The sequence below is a fragment of the Malassezia sympodialis genome, genomic scaffold (genome assembly GCF_000349305.1).
Source record: "Malassezia sympodialis ATCC 42132 genomic scaffold, msy_sf_2, whole genome shotgun sequence".
NCBI lineage: Eukaryota > Fungi > Basidiomycota > Malasseziomycetes > Malasseziales > Malasseziaceae > Malassezia > Malassezia sympodialis.
In genome coordinates this window covers 101,856-116,179 of record NW_017387800.1, presented here as the reverse complement: position 1 = coordinate 116,179, position 14,324 = coordinate 101,856, and the positions used below count along the sequence as shown (strand labels likewise).

Sequence of the window (14,324 nt, the reverse complement as noted above, 5' to 3'; positions counted from 1 at the left end):
TGCCGCGACGCGCCACGTGGCCTTGTTGGGGCCGCGCCGGCCGCGGTCGGCCGTGGCAGGGCTGTCGCGTACGACCCCGCTCTATACGTCTTGGCAGCTATGTCGGCGGGGCTTCGCGACTCGAACCCGTTCGACGACCCGTCCGTGCAAAGTGCGGTGCGCGGAGGTGACTTTGACGACCTTGAGGCCAGCCCCTTTGAGACCGCGTCGCTGAAGGATAGCGCGTACACGGCGCCGATCGATTTCGATGACCAGGCGGACGAAATTTATCCCACTAGCACACATGGCACCGCGCCTGTGCACTCGATGCACATGGAGGATCTGCAGCGACGTGAGCGCGAGCTAGAGGAGCGTGAGCGTGAGCTCGATGCGCGCACCGAGCATATGCGCCGCTTCGGCCGCAACAACTGGCCGCCGTTCTACCCGATTGTGTACCACGATATCGCAAGCGAGATTCCCCCTGACTCGCAGACGACTATGCTCCAAGTATACCGGCTCTGGCTGCTGCTTGTTGCGACGCTTCTCGTCAACCTTGCTGCGTGTATTGTGCTCTTCGTGTCGATGGGCCACATCTCGGACCTGATCGACAGTATCGTGTACCTGGTGGTGATCACCGTGGCCAGTTTCTTCCTGTGGTACCGCCCCCTTTACTTTGGCCTGATGAAGGAGCATTCCCTCTTCTTCTATGTATACTTTCTCTTCTGCGGCTGCCACCTTCTCTTCTCTATCTATGCGGTGATTGGCCCCCCGTCTACGGGCTGCGCCGGCTTCTTCAACATGACGAACGCCTTTTCTCAGCACCATATCGTGGCCGGTGTTCTATCGGCCATCTCTGCGGCTGGGTTCCTCGTGCAGGGCTTGGGACATGCGTGGTACTACCGCCTCATCTGGCAGCACATCCACGAGCAGGGCCACTCGTTCTCGCAGGCCAAGGCTGAGCTCGCTTCACATGGGATGCGCGCCTACTTCTTAAATAGCTCGCGCATGTAATGAGATCCACGGGACAATTCGTCACCTGAGTGGCCGATCTACGGGTTTATGCCAAGGCAAGGCATCAGGCATGGGGCACCTATCAACGGCGCCTACTGCTGGTATTGATGCTGCTGCTGCTGCTGCTGCTGCTTCACGCTGCTCTCCTTGAGCGCCAGTAGCTGCTTCGAGCGGAACGACTCGTAGTACGTGCTGGATGTCGTCTCGATGAGGTCATGCAGGTTTGTACGCAGCAAAAAGTTGCGGAATTGCACAAACTCACAGTGAGACGGGTCCTCGATATTCACCAGGCCGCAGCGGGTCTGGCGACCGCGCACCGGCATACCATTCACATCGTATACCTTGGTCGATCCTACCACCGCAAAGGGCAGCATAGCCTGCACCTGGCTGTTCAGCGCACGGTCCTCTTCATCGTAGTCCTCGTGGTCGAAAGGATACACACGGATACCATTGTTCTGCAGCTCAGCGCGCACGCGCTCCTTGAACACCTGGCGCTCCTCCAGCGTCAGCGTGTCGGCCTTGGCAATCACAGGAATCACATTGGCAATATCACCCAACTTCTTCAGCACCTGGACATCCATTGGGCGCAGTGAGTGTCCCGAAGGGTTGATGAAGAATAGCACCACATGCACACGCGTGTCCGGAATGTGACGGTCGCGCACCGCCGTAAGCTCCTTGCGCAGGTACATGCTGTACTGGTCCTTGATGTACTTTACAATGGGCTCCCAGCTGTGGTCAGGACCATACACGTACCAATGCTCGTTGTTAATTAGGTCGCCGTAGCCAGGCGTGTCGATCAAGTTCAACTTGAGCTTCACACCGTTCTCAATGACCACTGTACATAAGTTACCTCGTTTACTTACCGTGAGAGTCGATAGCAATGCTCGTGGTTTGGCGAATTTCGTCTGAAGGGTCAATGCGGCCCTTGCTTTCCACCAGGCGGGAGGCAAACAGGGTGTTGACCATCGTACTCTTACCCAGACCCGTCTGACCCACAAGCATTACGTTGAAGTGGAAGCCGCGGCGCATCATCTTGAGCTCCGCTTGCTTCGTCAAGGTGTCGAAGCCGACATACCCATGAAGGGGCGTGGGCATTGGCTCAGGCGCAGACATCGTCAATGGCTAGGCTCTGGGTATGGACCGTTGATGCCGTCGCGCGCATGCCTCTCGACTCGCGTGTTAGTCACGTGACTACCACAGCGCGCACGGTCAGTCTGATTTTCTGGTCGTGTCCGGCCGCGTATACCATGTTCATGCTGCGCCACGCCGCGCGCGCTTCTCGCTCTCTCGTTCACTCGTCTAAGAGCCTGGCGCGTACTTCTGTCCGTCTTTCATCGCGCAAATATACATCTCAGTCTCACCATACGTCTAACGATGCTCCTTGGGCCATTGTCTCGGCTGGTGTTTTTGGTAGCGCACTTGCATACGTTCTCTCTATAAACTTTGACGACCACCCTGACACAGGCCATGCTCTGAAGGTATGCAAATAATTCTAATAATAGAAGGCTGGACATACTGACAAACCCGAGGGAGGTCCGAAAGCTGGGTCCGAGGAGCCTGAGAAGGAGTCTCAGGAATCCAAGGAGGAGCCTCAGGAGGAGTCCAAGGAGGAACCCAAGGAGGAACCCAAGGAGGAACCCAAGGAGGAACCCAAGGAGGAACCCAAGGAGGAACCCAAGGAGGAACCCAAGGAGGAATCCAGGGAGGAACCCAAGGAGGAACCCAAGGAGGAACCCAAGGAGGAACCCAAGGAGGAATCCAGGGAGGAGTCCAAGGAGGAACCCAAGGAGGACTCCAAGGAGGAACCCAAGGAAGAGTCCAAGGAGGAGTCCAAGGAGGACTCCAAGGAGGAACCCAAGGAAGAGTCCAAGGAAGAGTCCAAGGAGGAACCCAAGGAAGAGTCCGAGGAGCCCAAGGAGTCCAAGGGGACTACGGTGTCCAAGTAACCTAGGGAACAGTCAGAGGACAATAAAAAGTGGCTTAACTAAAGTAATAGTACCAAGGACAAAAGGTGCAATCTTGGTGCCGTCCACACAACATTCATCTCATGGTTCCTAAGTAGACTTATTACTCTAGCCCACGCCTATACCATCAGTTGCACGCACGGATCAGTGCAGGTGCTTGTGCATGCCATAGTCGGCCGAAATTGCCCCGAGTCCGTAAGTCCTCGGGTTCCGCAGTGGCTCGTAATCCCTCCCGCTTTTCGGCCGAATGGCCCGTTTGCTGGCAGCTGTGGCACTTGGTCTACGCCGGGTGGTTTCGGTGGCACACAGGGCTGCAATTGGCTGGTGCGGGGGCCTTGGATTGCCGGGCAGCCAACCCGGGCCAGCGGCCCTGTAGAGCAGGCCTCCGCTTCCTTCTTATCCCTTCACCTCATTGTTTGAGCGAACTAAAGCGCCATGCCCATCATCCAGCGCTCTGCCGTTCGCGCTGCCTCGCGCGCCTCCCGCATGGCTAGCCGTGTGGCTCGCCAGAATGCCGCTGGCCTGTCGACTGCTGCCCGTATGGCCGTGCCGACGCTGCGCTCGGCTGGTGTCCCCAGCTTCGCTAAGGCCGTGAACGTGGCCGGTATGTATATTCAGACACTTTCTTACCTATCTAGCTCGTGGTCTTGCTACTGAGGCCAAGTCGGGTGCCGGTCAGGTCGGTTCTATTCGTGCCGTTATCGGTGCCGTTGTCGACGTTCACTTCGACAGCGGTGACCTGCCCGCTATCTTCAACGCCCTTACCGTTGAGGACACTAAGACTGGCGGCAAGCTCGTGCTCGAGGTTGCCCAGCACCTTGGTGAGAACACCGTTCGTACTATTGCTATGGATGGTACGGAGGGCCTTGTGCGTGGCCAGAAGGTCATTGACACTGGTGCTCCCATCACCATCCCCGTCGGTGGTGCCACACTGGGTCGTATTCTGAACGTCACGGGTGACCCTATTGACGAGCGTGGCCCCGTTAAGACTGACGTTTTCCGCCCCATTCACCGTGACCCCCCTGCCTTTGTCGAGCAGTCGACTGATGCCGAGATTCTCGAGACTGGTATCAAAGTCGTTGACCTGATTGCCCCTTACGCCCGTGGTGGTAAGATTGGTCTGTTCGGTGGTGCCGGTGTCGGTAAGACCGTGCTTATCCAGGAGCTCATCAACAACATCGCCAAGGCCCACGGTGGTTTCTCCGTGTTCACTGGTGTCGGTGAGCGTACTCGTGAGGGTAACGATTTGTACCACGAGATGATTGAAACCGGTGTCATTAACCTCGAGGGTGACTCGAAGGTGGCTCTGGTGTTCGGTCAGATGAACGAGCCCCCGGGTGCCCGTGCGCGTGTCGCTCTTACTGGTCTGACTGTGGCCGAGTACTTCCGTGACGACGAGGGCCAGGATGTGCTGCTGTTCATTGACAACATTTTCCGTTTCACCCAGGCCGGTTCGGAGACTTCGGCTCTGCTGGGTCGTATCCCTTCGTCGGTCGGTTACCAGCCCACTTTGTCGACCGATATGGGTGCCATGCAGGAGCGTATCACCACCACCAAGAAGGGTTCGATTACGTCGGTGCAGGCCGTCTACGTGCCCGCCGATGATGTCACTGACCCTGCCCCTGCCACTACCTTCGCCCACCTTGACGCTACCACTGTGCTTGACCGTTCGATCGCTGAGCTGGGTATCTACCCCGCTGTTGACCCGTTGAACTCGAACTCGCGTATGCTTGACCCCGCTATTGTGGGTCAGGAGCACTACGACGTGGCCTCTGGCGTGCAGAAGCTGCTCCAGGACTACAAGTCGCTTCAAGATATCATTGCCATTCTGGGTATGGATGAGCTTTCTGAGGAGGACAAGCTCACTGTCGAGCGTGCCCGTAAGATGCAGCGTTTCATGTCGCAGCCTTTCGCTGTCGCCCAGGTCTTTACTGGTATCGAAGGTCGTCTTGTTGCCCTGAAGGACACGATCAAGGCCTGCAAGGAGATCCTGTCGGGCAAGCACGACAACCTCCCTGAGGCTGCTTTCTACATGGTTGGCTCGATCGAGGATGTGGTGGCCAAGGCTGAGGAGATCAGCAAGCAGTCGAACTAAGCTGCGTACTGCCCTTCCATTGACAGTCTTGAAGGCGCTTCAGGTGTTTTAGAACACGTTGCATAGCTAGTCTTACGTTACACTGCAATGGAATAAGGATCGTAATTACATTCTATGCGAATTCACATGAGGTCCTGGCGTGGATTCAGGCGGTGCGTCTGGCGTCAAAGGGCTTGTTCATACCATGGAGGATTCAGACCATGCTCCATTGGACTCATAGCTCCCGTTCAGAGCGTCATCTGTCGTAGAGAACTCGGAGGGATGGAGGACTTTAGCTGCTGGAAAAATGTCGGGACCTGGCTGCCGTAATATCGCCGACCGTGCTTCATCCATAAGTTGGTCAATGGCTGCTCGGCAGCGCGAGTGAATTTGTTCCAATTCACGATCTTGTTGTGCCATGGCCTCTGCTAATTCAGCTCCTAGGCTTGTACTTGCAGAGTTGGAACTGGGTTTCATCATCTCAGCGAATGCTAAATGCATTTGTTCAGTCTCAGAATCGTCCCCCGATATACTAGGTTCGATTGTCTTTGCCAGGTATTGTTGCCTCAGTTCACGTATCTCCCGGGTCAACTTTACTTTACTAGATTCAAGGGCAGCATTGATGGCCATCAAACTTTTATTTGATATTTCAAGGTCCAGCAGTTTGCGTTCATGCTTTGCATCCCAAATATCAGATGTATCCATAGACATTTCCGTCACAGATGAAGGTAAAACCAACGTAGGCGTTGACATCATTGCGTTTCTCGCCGAGGTAGGCGTCGATGAAGCAGGAGCCAGGGGGTTGCTTACATTTGCGGGGCTGGAAGGCATAGATGGATCCGTGTGGGCGCGCATAGGTGCAAAGGGACTCCGTGCCATAGCACTCGGTCGATGACGATCAGATGCCAGTTCTTTTCCCCGAGGCGAGCGAGAAGGGCTCGTTTGCACGGACCTTCTTGTATCCGATGTAGGCGATTTTGGCGATCGTTGATTCTGTACATGAGCTTCCTGGTTCGTTTGTTTGGGCGTGGCACGAATTATACTCAAGGGTGAAAAAGGACGTCGCTCTTGAATGGGGGCTGTTAAATGATTGACAGGGTATCCTTTAGGGCTCCGCAACACTGAGTTCCGATGTAACCTATCCGATTCTGAATCGATGGCAAGCTTGTCTGGGGTAGAAATCGGACTGTCGTTTATCTTTGCTGTATGTGAAATTCTTGCTGAAGGTAGAAGTTTAGGCACTCCGCTCGAGTGCAAATGCTTCGACTCTTGCGTAGACTGATGCGATGGTACAACATCAATTGTTACAGAGCGCCTGCTATGAATTGCATTGGCAGCAACAGGCTTATTTTGGTGTCTTGGCTGTGAAATGGACGTTGATGAGGGTGGCATCGCCTGTGGAAGTGACACATTGACTCGTGATGAGGAATTCACGACCGTCGGCCTCCGGAGCGAGCTCTGTGATGATACCGTTCGAAGTTGTGGCCTGGTCGATGGTAATTTTGCTCCATGATCCACACGTGAATTTACCGAGGCCTTCAAGTTCTGCGTGCTAGGACTGGATGACATATCTACCCGCGCACGCAAAGGCTTGTCTCTGACCTTCGGTTTACTTAACGTGCTTACAGGACGCGAGGTTTTGACCACGTACGTATCGGTTGTCGAAGATGATTGAGGCATCTTGACAGGCAGACGGTCCATAATCCCGCCCCTTATCTGTTTTAAACTGTCCAATGCACTTTCCTGTTAGACTTTGAGACCGCAGTTGCCGCTACCTGCACAGGAGCTATGTGAAGGTTAGTCCCTTACGCGTTGCGCAACTATCCATCACGTGGTCCTCCACATCAACTACGCGCCATAGGCCGCAAGCATAAGGCTGTTAACTTCTTGTGGTTTCGCTATAAAACGACCAAGATCTTGCATCCACGGCAAGTGAACCGAATGATAGGTTCTCTCTTAATGATGGGGAGTTAAATTGTGATATTGTAGTTCATTTTATTCTAGAATTCAAAATCTTCAAGATTGCTCCGTGCCGGCCTCCGGGGCCGGATTCTTCTCATCCGATCCCACACTAACACCACTTCTGCTTGGGGGTGTCTCAATACCGTATTTTTGACGAACGGCTTCAAATGTCTTTAACATTTTGCGCCGTGCACCAAGTGCAGCGACGCCCTTTTCTTCAAGAGCCTGCTCATCCATAAGCACCATCTCACGCCAGTTCGAACCTTCAAAGTTGGGCGTGTACTTGTGTAGGCGCAGATGTCTCAGCCATGAGGGTACATCGTTCAAAATACTGATATCAGCCACCTCCTCTTCAGGATTTTGCTGAGCAGGCAAAGAGGACCCAGCTGACGATGGTGACCCTACAGCACTGCCACTTTGCTGTGCGGTACCGCGCGCAGCACCTGTACCCACTGCACTGGCTGTGCCGCGCTGATTTGTCCTCGAAGGCACTCGACCTTGCTGACCAAGACCTTGCAAGTGCTGCTGCTGCTGTTGCTGTTGCTGTAAGATCTGCTGTTGAAGAGCCAGAAGTTGCGTCGAGTTCATGTTGTTTAGACCTCCCATAGCTGCCATAGCATTCATCATTTGAAGATTGCTAGGGTTAGACATGCCACCAGAGGGACTCTGCAGACCAGCCAATGTGTTTGGACTCATTGTGGGGATATTGAAACTGTTAAACTGTGGGCTAGCTCCCATATTGGCAGCGTTTTGAGGGAGGCCATTTGCACCCGAATTCCAGTTCTGGTCATACATGGCTCCAAGCCCACTGCCTCGTCCAACGCGATCTCCATCCACATGACTTGACATTTGCTGCAGCTGGGCAAGTTGCGCCGTCGTTGCCTCTAGTTTCGCAGCCGTATCTCCACCGAGCTGTTCCGACCGGTTGTTATCCAACATCGACATGATTGGCGTGTTGACCATACTTGCCCAACTACCTCCCACACTCATGGGCGATAGGGTTTCATCTAATGCACCACTTCCTCGAGGAGAGCGCGACAAGTCAGTGGAGCGCGGCCGATTACGGGGTGTGGCTGTGTTAGAGGCTTTATCATGTGTATTTTCCATTTTGGCATTTCCAGCATATGTCATCGCATCCATAGGCAGGGTTCCAGGGGCAGAAGTTCGGTTGGCCTTCAACCTGTTTTGCTGAGCAGCCAATGCGGCTGAAACATCAGGGCTACCAGAGCCATACAGTGACGCAGCGTTCGGAGACAAAAAGCCCGTGCTCTGCCGCTGGAAACCACGTGTATTAGCCGAGGGCGACTTCATAGCAGACGGGGACTTGATTCCAAGCTGCGCCATCTTTGCCTCTAATTGATCACCCAAGGCATTGTTTGTAGGATTAGGGGAGATGAAGGCCCCGACCGGGTCGTTGCGTGCCATCTGCTGCAAAACAGTGATGAAGAAACGTATCTGCACTTGAGTCGACTCCTGGAGGAGACTGTACAGAGCGGCAGTTCTCTCGGCCTCACTAAGAACGCGGAACCATTGCTCAATCGCGCTCAATTCTTCTTTGAAGTTCTGATCGAGAGAGGCAGCTGCCATCTCTTCCAGAGTAGCCTCGTAGTTTTGCAGATCCTCAAACCACTTGTCAATCACTTCGGTTTCAGGGGTACCTTGTTGACCCACCGGAAGCATTTCCGAACTGGGACGAAGGTTGTTACGCGGCAAGGTCCCCTGGCTACTAGGGTTGACTCCTAAGGTTCGAGACGAATCAGACGACTGAGAAACACGCATGAGTCCATCACCTGGATGGCCCATCTTGTTTCCGTGGGAATAGCGAAATGGGCTGGAGCCCATATGGTTGGGAGAACGTTGTGACTCTTGTGCAGGAGAGGGGGAGCGGCGAATACCAGCAGAATAAGAGGCGCGCATATTAGGCAACGTGCTCAATCCCGTTCAGAAACCAAAACAGCTGCCACAGCACGATCAACGGCCCCAGTATAGCTGAGGCTGATCCAACAAGATTATGGATCGAGTGGCAAAGAGCAGAACAACTTTCGGTTGGACAGCCTACACGGGAGACGGCCCATACCGCCTCTACCACTACAAAGGCTTAGTTAATCTACGGCCTCCACTGACACGTCCTCAGAACAGGCCAACCACTTGGCCCTCCGCATCCAGGTCAATGTCATAGTAACCAGGACGCGTGCTTAGGCCTGGCATAGTTTGCATAGAGCCACACAAGGGGTAAAGGAACCGGGCACCTGCGGCGAGACGCACACTGCGGATGGGGACGGTAAATCCTGTAGGCACGCCTTTCAGGGTCGGGTCATGGGACAGAGATAGATGTGTCTTGGCCATGCATATCGGCAAGTGGGCATAACCTTGGCGAGTATACGTGTCAATCTGTTCACGAGCCTCAGGAAGGACTGAAATACCATCAGCACCATACATATGACGCGCGATCTTCTCGATCTTCGCTTCGATCGGCTGATCAAGGTTGTACAAGAACTGGAACTGAGACTCGGTGCGCTCAAGTTGCTCAATCACTGCTTGCGCCAGATTCACTGCACCAGCCCCACCTTGAGCCCAATGATCTGTGGGAACGGCGGCATCTGCACCAGCTGCATGTGCACGTTCGACCACCATGTTCAACTCTGCGTCGGTATCCGAGGCAAACTTATTCACTGCAACAATCACCTTTAGGCCAAACTGCTTTGCATTCTGAATATGCTTCACTAAGTTTGCGCATCCATTTTCCAAGATTTCAAGGTTCTCTTGAGTGTACACATCGCTCAAGGGCTTTCCTGGGGTCACATCTGGACCACCACCATGTGACTTGAGGGCGCGGACTGTAGCAACCAGTACCACAGCGTCTGGCACCAAGCCACTCTCCCGGCACTTGATGTTGCAGAATTTTTCCATGCCAATATCGGCACCGAATCCAGCTTCTGTGATAACATAGCCAACTTTTTCAGGTGGCTCACCCTCCTCAATACCGGCGAGCTTAAGAGCAATGGCATCTGCTAGGATCGAAGAATTGCCGTGGGCGATGTTGGCAAACGGTCCAGCATGGACGAATACAGGAGTACCCTCGAGAGTCTGCATCAAGTTTGGCTTGATGGCATCGCGCATGAGGACTGCCAGTGCGCCACCCACGCCTAAATCATCTGCTGTCACTGGCTCACCGCTGCGGGAAGAACCAATCACCATATCGCCTAGACGCTCCCGCATATCCTGCAAATCTCGACTTAGTGCCAGGACTGCCATACATTCACTAGCCACGGCAATGTCGAAGCCTGTCTGGCGCGTAAAACCCTTCTCTGTGGGCGCCTGTCCGACCGTAATCTGGCGAAGGTAGCGGTCATTCGTGTCCACGACACGGTGCCAAGTGACTGTGTCCGGATCAATGTCGAGACGCGCAAACCGACGGCGCTCATCTTCAGTAAGCGTGTCGGGATCAGTCTTATCAATACCGAGTTTTTGAAGACGTTTGATCATGATGGGCGAAAACTTGCGGACACCTTTTTGACGAGGAGTAAGGCGGTCATACAAGGCGGCATCACTTTGTGTTGCCTCATGGAACATGCGCGTATCGATTGCGGCAGCAAGTAGGTTGTTGGCTGCTGTTACTGCATGGTTGTCACCCGTAAGATGCAGGTTGAATTCTTCCATAGGGATGACTTGAGAATAACCACCTCCTGCAGCGCCACCCTTGATGCCAAACGTCGGGCCCTGCGAGGGCTGACGCACGCAGGCAAAGACAGGGCGACGAAGATGGGCACCCAGTGCTTGTGACAAACCAATCGTAGTCGTAGACTTACCTTCGCCTAGGGGTGTTGGCGTGATGCCTGCGACTACAATATATTTGCCGTTGGATCGATGAGCCAAGCGCTCGAGCACTTGGAGAGATACCTTGGCCTTCACATCACCGTAAGGCTCTAGTTCACAGGGCAGAAGGCCAATTTCGCGGGCCAAATCAGCAATTTTCTTTGGCTGTTGCGCACGCGCGATTTCGATGTCACTGGGCACAGGCTGCTGCAATGTGAGCGAATTAAGCGATGTGACACCACGCGGATGCAGCGTCTCATACTTGGCGCGGCGCTGGGCCGCAATTTTCACGTTCTCCATTAGCATGGCCACAGTCATCGGTCCTACGCCACCAGGCACAGGTGTGATTGCAGAGACCACAGGCTCTGCTGATGCATAGTCCACATCACCCATAAGACGCTGACCCGACTTCTTTGTTGTATCAGGAACGTAGTTTGTGCCAACATCAACGACTACGCAGCCGGGCTTAAGCCATGAACCCTGGACGAAACCGGGCTGGCCGATGGCCACAACAACGATATCTGCATGCGAAAGAATATTCTGAACATCCTTGGAGCGGCTGTGAACCTGGGTAACGGTGCAGTTAGCTGCACGCAGCATAGTAGCGACTGGGTTACCGACGATGTCGCTACGCCCCATCACAACGGCATGCAGGCCTGACAAGTCAGAGAGGCCAACCGATTCAAGAAGGCGAATTACACCCGCAGGTGTGCATGGCTTGAAATGGGGGTTGCATGCCTTGGACGAGAGCAAACCAATGTTCAAGGTGTGAAAGCCGTCAACATCTTTGCTGGCGGCAACCTCTTCGGTGATGCGACGCTCAGCATCGGAATCAATATGGTCACCGAGTGGTAGCTGCACAAGAATACCATCGACTGTAGGATCGTTGTTCAAAGTACGCACTTGCGCACGAATCGTCTCTTCATCAGCATCTGTTGGAAGCTGAATATGCCTTGTCTCAATACCACATTGTTGCGCTGCCTGGCGCTTCATGCGAATATATGTAGACGAAGCACTCTGCTCCCCCACCTGAATAATGCAAAGCGTAGGCTTGAATCCAGGTTGCGCTTGCTTAATAGCGCCGATACTGTCTGCCACAGACGCACGGATCGAGCTGCCGAGTCAGAAAGAGTTACGTACGCAGCCAGCGCCGTGCCATCGATACGCTTGTTAGAGGGAGTCGAAACGGACATGATCGTTCGCAGGAAAGAAAATGGATAAGCAAAACGAAACGGTCTCTTTACAATATGTTGAAGAGATGCCGCAATGGCTCGTACCATAGGCACTTCCTTGCGGAGTGTCACAGGGTCTACAGCTGTACGAATCGGGGAATTAAAGACCTACAGGAACAATTCGTGCACGCCGGCGCGTTCTAGTCTACAACTGTCCTTGCTTTGTTAATTGGCCGCATCGAAGCGAGCCTTGCTGGCTGCGAACAGCTCTTCCTGCTGCCGCTGCAACTCTTCCTCAGTTAGTCCACTTAGTTCAAAGCGAGATGCTTTGCGTTCGCGTTCCTAGGATGTAAGATCACATTGTAAACATACCTTCTGGTGCTGCCTATGATCGTTCAGTACATCTTGTACCTCGCGGGTGTACTTTTCGAATCCAAGATCCACTAGAGCCTTGACTACGTGGTCAGGCGCAATAGTTTTTTTCGAGTCCATTTCACACGCTTCATTTGATTCACTAGAAACGAGGTGGATGAATTCGACGCAGCATTCGATTAAAAGATCGCGTGTATCTTTAGCGCAACTCATGTCTTTGGGCAAGTACTCTTGAATTAGCTTTTGAATTGTCGCCTTAGGCAGAGAGAGCTCTTCATCATCGGCAGGGGCACTGCTGCCAAAGTCGTGCTCATCATCTGACATGCTCATTCACGTGTCAGTAACTTACGCCGCGCGTTGGGTATGGACCCTGCTGCCTGCGCCTGACGCGGTATTTAAGACTCCACCTGGCTGGAAAGGGCCGGGCTATTCTGCACGTGATAGGTAAGAATGGCACATGCTCTCTCTTGTCTCCACGCACGCCTCTCGTTTGTCAGCTCGGACCGCCATGCCTCTATACGACTCTTTGAATGACTTGGATGACCGGCACATTAAGAGCATCAAGCCTTTGGTGCCTCCGCAGATTTTGGTGGAGGAATACCCACTTTCCATGGAGGCTGCACAGGTGGTGCAGCAGGGCCGCCGCGACACGAGCGACGTGATCAAGAAACGTCAAGATCGCCTCATTGTTATTGTGGGCCCGTGCTCGGTTCATGATGTGCGCGCCGGTATCGAGTATGCTAAGCGTTTGAAGGAATATGCCGACAAAGCACGCGACGACCTTCTCATTGTTATGCGAGTTTACTTTGAGAAGCCCCGCACCACGGTGGGCTGGAAGGGACTGATCAACGACCCTAACCTTGATGGCTCATTCCAGATCAACAAGGGTCTTCGCCTCGCTCGTGGATTCCTTCTAGAGGTCGCAAAGATTGGACTTCCTGCTGCCACTGAGTTTTTGGACGCCATTAGCCCCCAATACACTGCTGATCTTGTGTCTTGGGGCGCTATCGGTGCTCGTACAACCGAGTCGCAGGTGCACCGTGAACTAACTAGTGGACTGAGCATGCCAGTTGGCTTTAAGAATGGTACAGACGGATCTGTGCGCATTGCTGTCGATGCCATAAAGTCGTCCTCTAGCTCGCACCACTTCCTCTCTGTCACCAAGCAGGGCATTTCTGCTATTGTCGAGACCACCGGCAATGACTTGTGCCATATCATTCTTCGTGGCTCCAATACGGGTCCTAACTATTCCTCAGAGCATGTGGCTGGTGCCAAGGCTTCCTTGGAAAAGGCCGGTCTTCCCGCCCGTATCATGATTGATTGCAGCCACGGGAACAGCGAGAAGAAGCACGAGAACCAAATCAAGGTCGTGGAGAACATCGCCGAGCAGCTTAGCGCTGCCGACAGTAATTCTTGGAGCATCATTGGTGTCATGTTGGAGAGCAACCTTGTTGAGGGCCGTCAGAATGTGCCTCCTGAAGGACCGCAAAACCTCAACTACGGACAGTCTATAACTGATGCTTGCATCGATTGGGACATGACCGTCCAAGCTCTGGATAAGCTGCGTGCTGGTGTTCAGCAACGTCGGCAAAAGACGCCGGAGAACCTGAGGCCTACTACTCAAGTCAACCGGGATCTGTTGACTCCCCAGAACAAGCAGGAGGGATTTAACGATGCTGCTTTGGCTACCCTAGGTAAATAGACATACCAATGCAATCATTACAAATTGTGTGGATGCATTGGCTGGACAATAGAGTCTGACGCAGGACGCACTGACGTCAACTTCTCGAGCTCGAGGGTATATCGCGAACTCACGGCGTTTTCTGCATCGGTCCCACTTGGCGCCCCATTATGCAGTGCCACACGATAGGTGCGTTGGCTTGGATTACGCCCTTTGTAATCCAATATACCTCCGAACGATCGCTGGGGGGTATCTATTCCCAAAGACGCGCGTCTAGAGGCAAAAGTGGGTGT

General features: G+C 53.7%; 7 protein-coding genes across 7 annotated transcripts; 3 read left to right on the top strand and 4 right to left on the bottom strand.

Moving 5' to 3' along the window:
* Window positions 1-99: 99 nt before the first annotated feature.
* On the top strand, window positions 100-990 carry MSY001_0385 (uncharacterized protein; the record flags this gene model as incomplete). The annotated part of the gene is made up of 1 exon (XM_018885467.1): window positions 100-990. The coding sequence occupies one exon, from the start codon at window positions 100-102 to the stop codon at window positions 988-990; it is 891 nt and encodes a 296-aa protein (XP_018739019.1).
* A 92-nt stretch (window positions 991-1,082) lies between these two features.
* Window positions 1,083-2,103, bottom strand: MSY001_0384 (uncharacterized protein; the record flags this gene model as incomplete). Its single annotated transcript, XM_018885466.1, has 2 exons — window positions 1,083-1,825; window positions 1,854-2,103. 2 exons carry the CDS (start codon window positions 2,101-2,103, stop codon window positions 1,083-1,085), a joined length of 993 nt encoding a protein of 330 aa, XP_018739018.1.
* Window positions 2,104-3,389: 1,286 nt separating this feature from the next.
* MSY001_0383 (uncharacterized protein) lies at window positions 3,390-5,049 on the top strand (the record flags this gene model as incomplete). The annotated part of the gene is made up of 2 exons (XM_018885464.1): window positions 3,390-3,558; window positions 3,593-5,049. 2 exons carry the CDS (start codon window positions 3,390-3,392, stop codon window positions 5,047-5,049), a joined length of 1,626 nt encoding a protein of 541 aa, XP_018739017.1.
* Window positions 5,050-7,044: 1,995 nt separating this feature from the next.
* MSY001_0382 (uncharacterized protein) lies at window positions 7,045-8,907 on the bottom strand (the record flags this gene model as incomplete). The annotated part of the gene is made up of 1 exon (XM_018885463.1): window positions 7,045-8,907. The coding sequence occupies one exon, from the start codon at window positions 8,905-8,907 to the stop codon at window positions 7,045-7,047; it is 1,863 nt and encodes a 620-aa protein (XP_018739016.1).
* Window positions 8,908-9,120: 213 nt separating this feature from the next.
* On the bottom strand, window positions 9,121-11,999 carry MSY001_0381 (uncharacterized protein; the record flags this gene model as incomplete). Its single annotated transcript, XM_018885462.1, has 2 exons — window positions 9,121-11,920; window positions 11,947-11,999. 2 exons carry the CDS (start codon window positions 11,997-11,999, stop codon window positions 9,121-9,123), a joined length of 2,853 nt encoding a protein of 950 aa, XP_018739015.1.
* Window positions 12,000-12,203: 204 nt separating this feature from the next.
* On the bottom strand, window positions 12,204-12,674 carry MSY001_0380 (uncharacterized protein; the record flags this gene model as incomplete). Its single annotated transcript, XM_018885461.1, has 2 exons — window positions 12,204-12,320; window positions 12,351-12,674. 2 exons carry the CDS (start codon window positions 12,672-12,674, stop codon window positions 12,204-12,206), a joined length of 441 nt encoding a protein of 146 aa, XP_018739014.1.
* Window positions 12,675-12,858: 184 nt separating this feature from the next.
* On the top strand, window positions 12,859-14,052 carry MSY001_0379 (uncharacterized protein; the record flags this gene model as incomplete). The annotated part of the gene is made up of 1 exon (XM_018885460.1): window positions 12,859-14,052. One exon carries the CDS (start codon window positions 12,859-12,861, stop codon window positions 14,050-14,052), a length of 1,194 nt encoding a protein of 397 aa, XP_018739013.1.
* Between the last annotated feature and the right edge of the window lie 272 nt (window positions 14,053-14,324).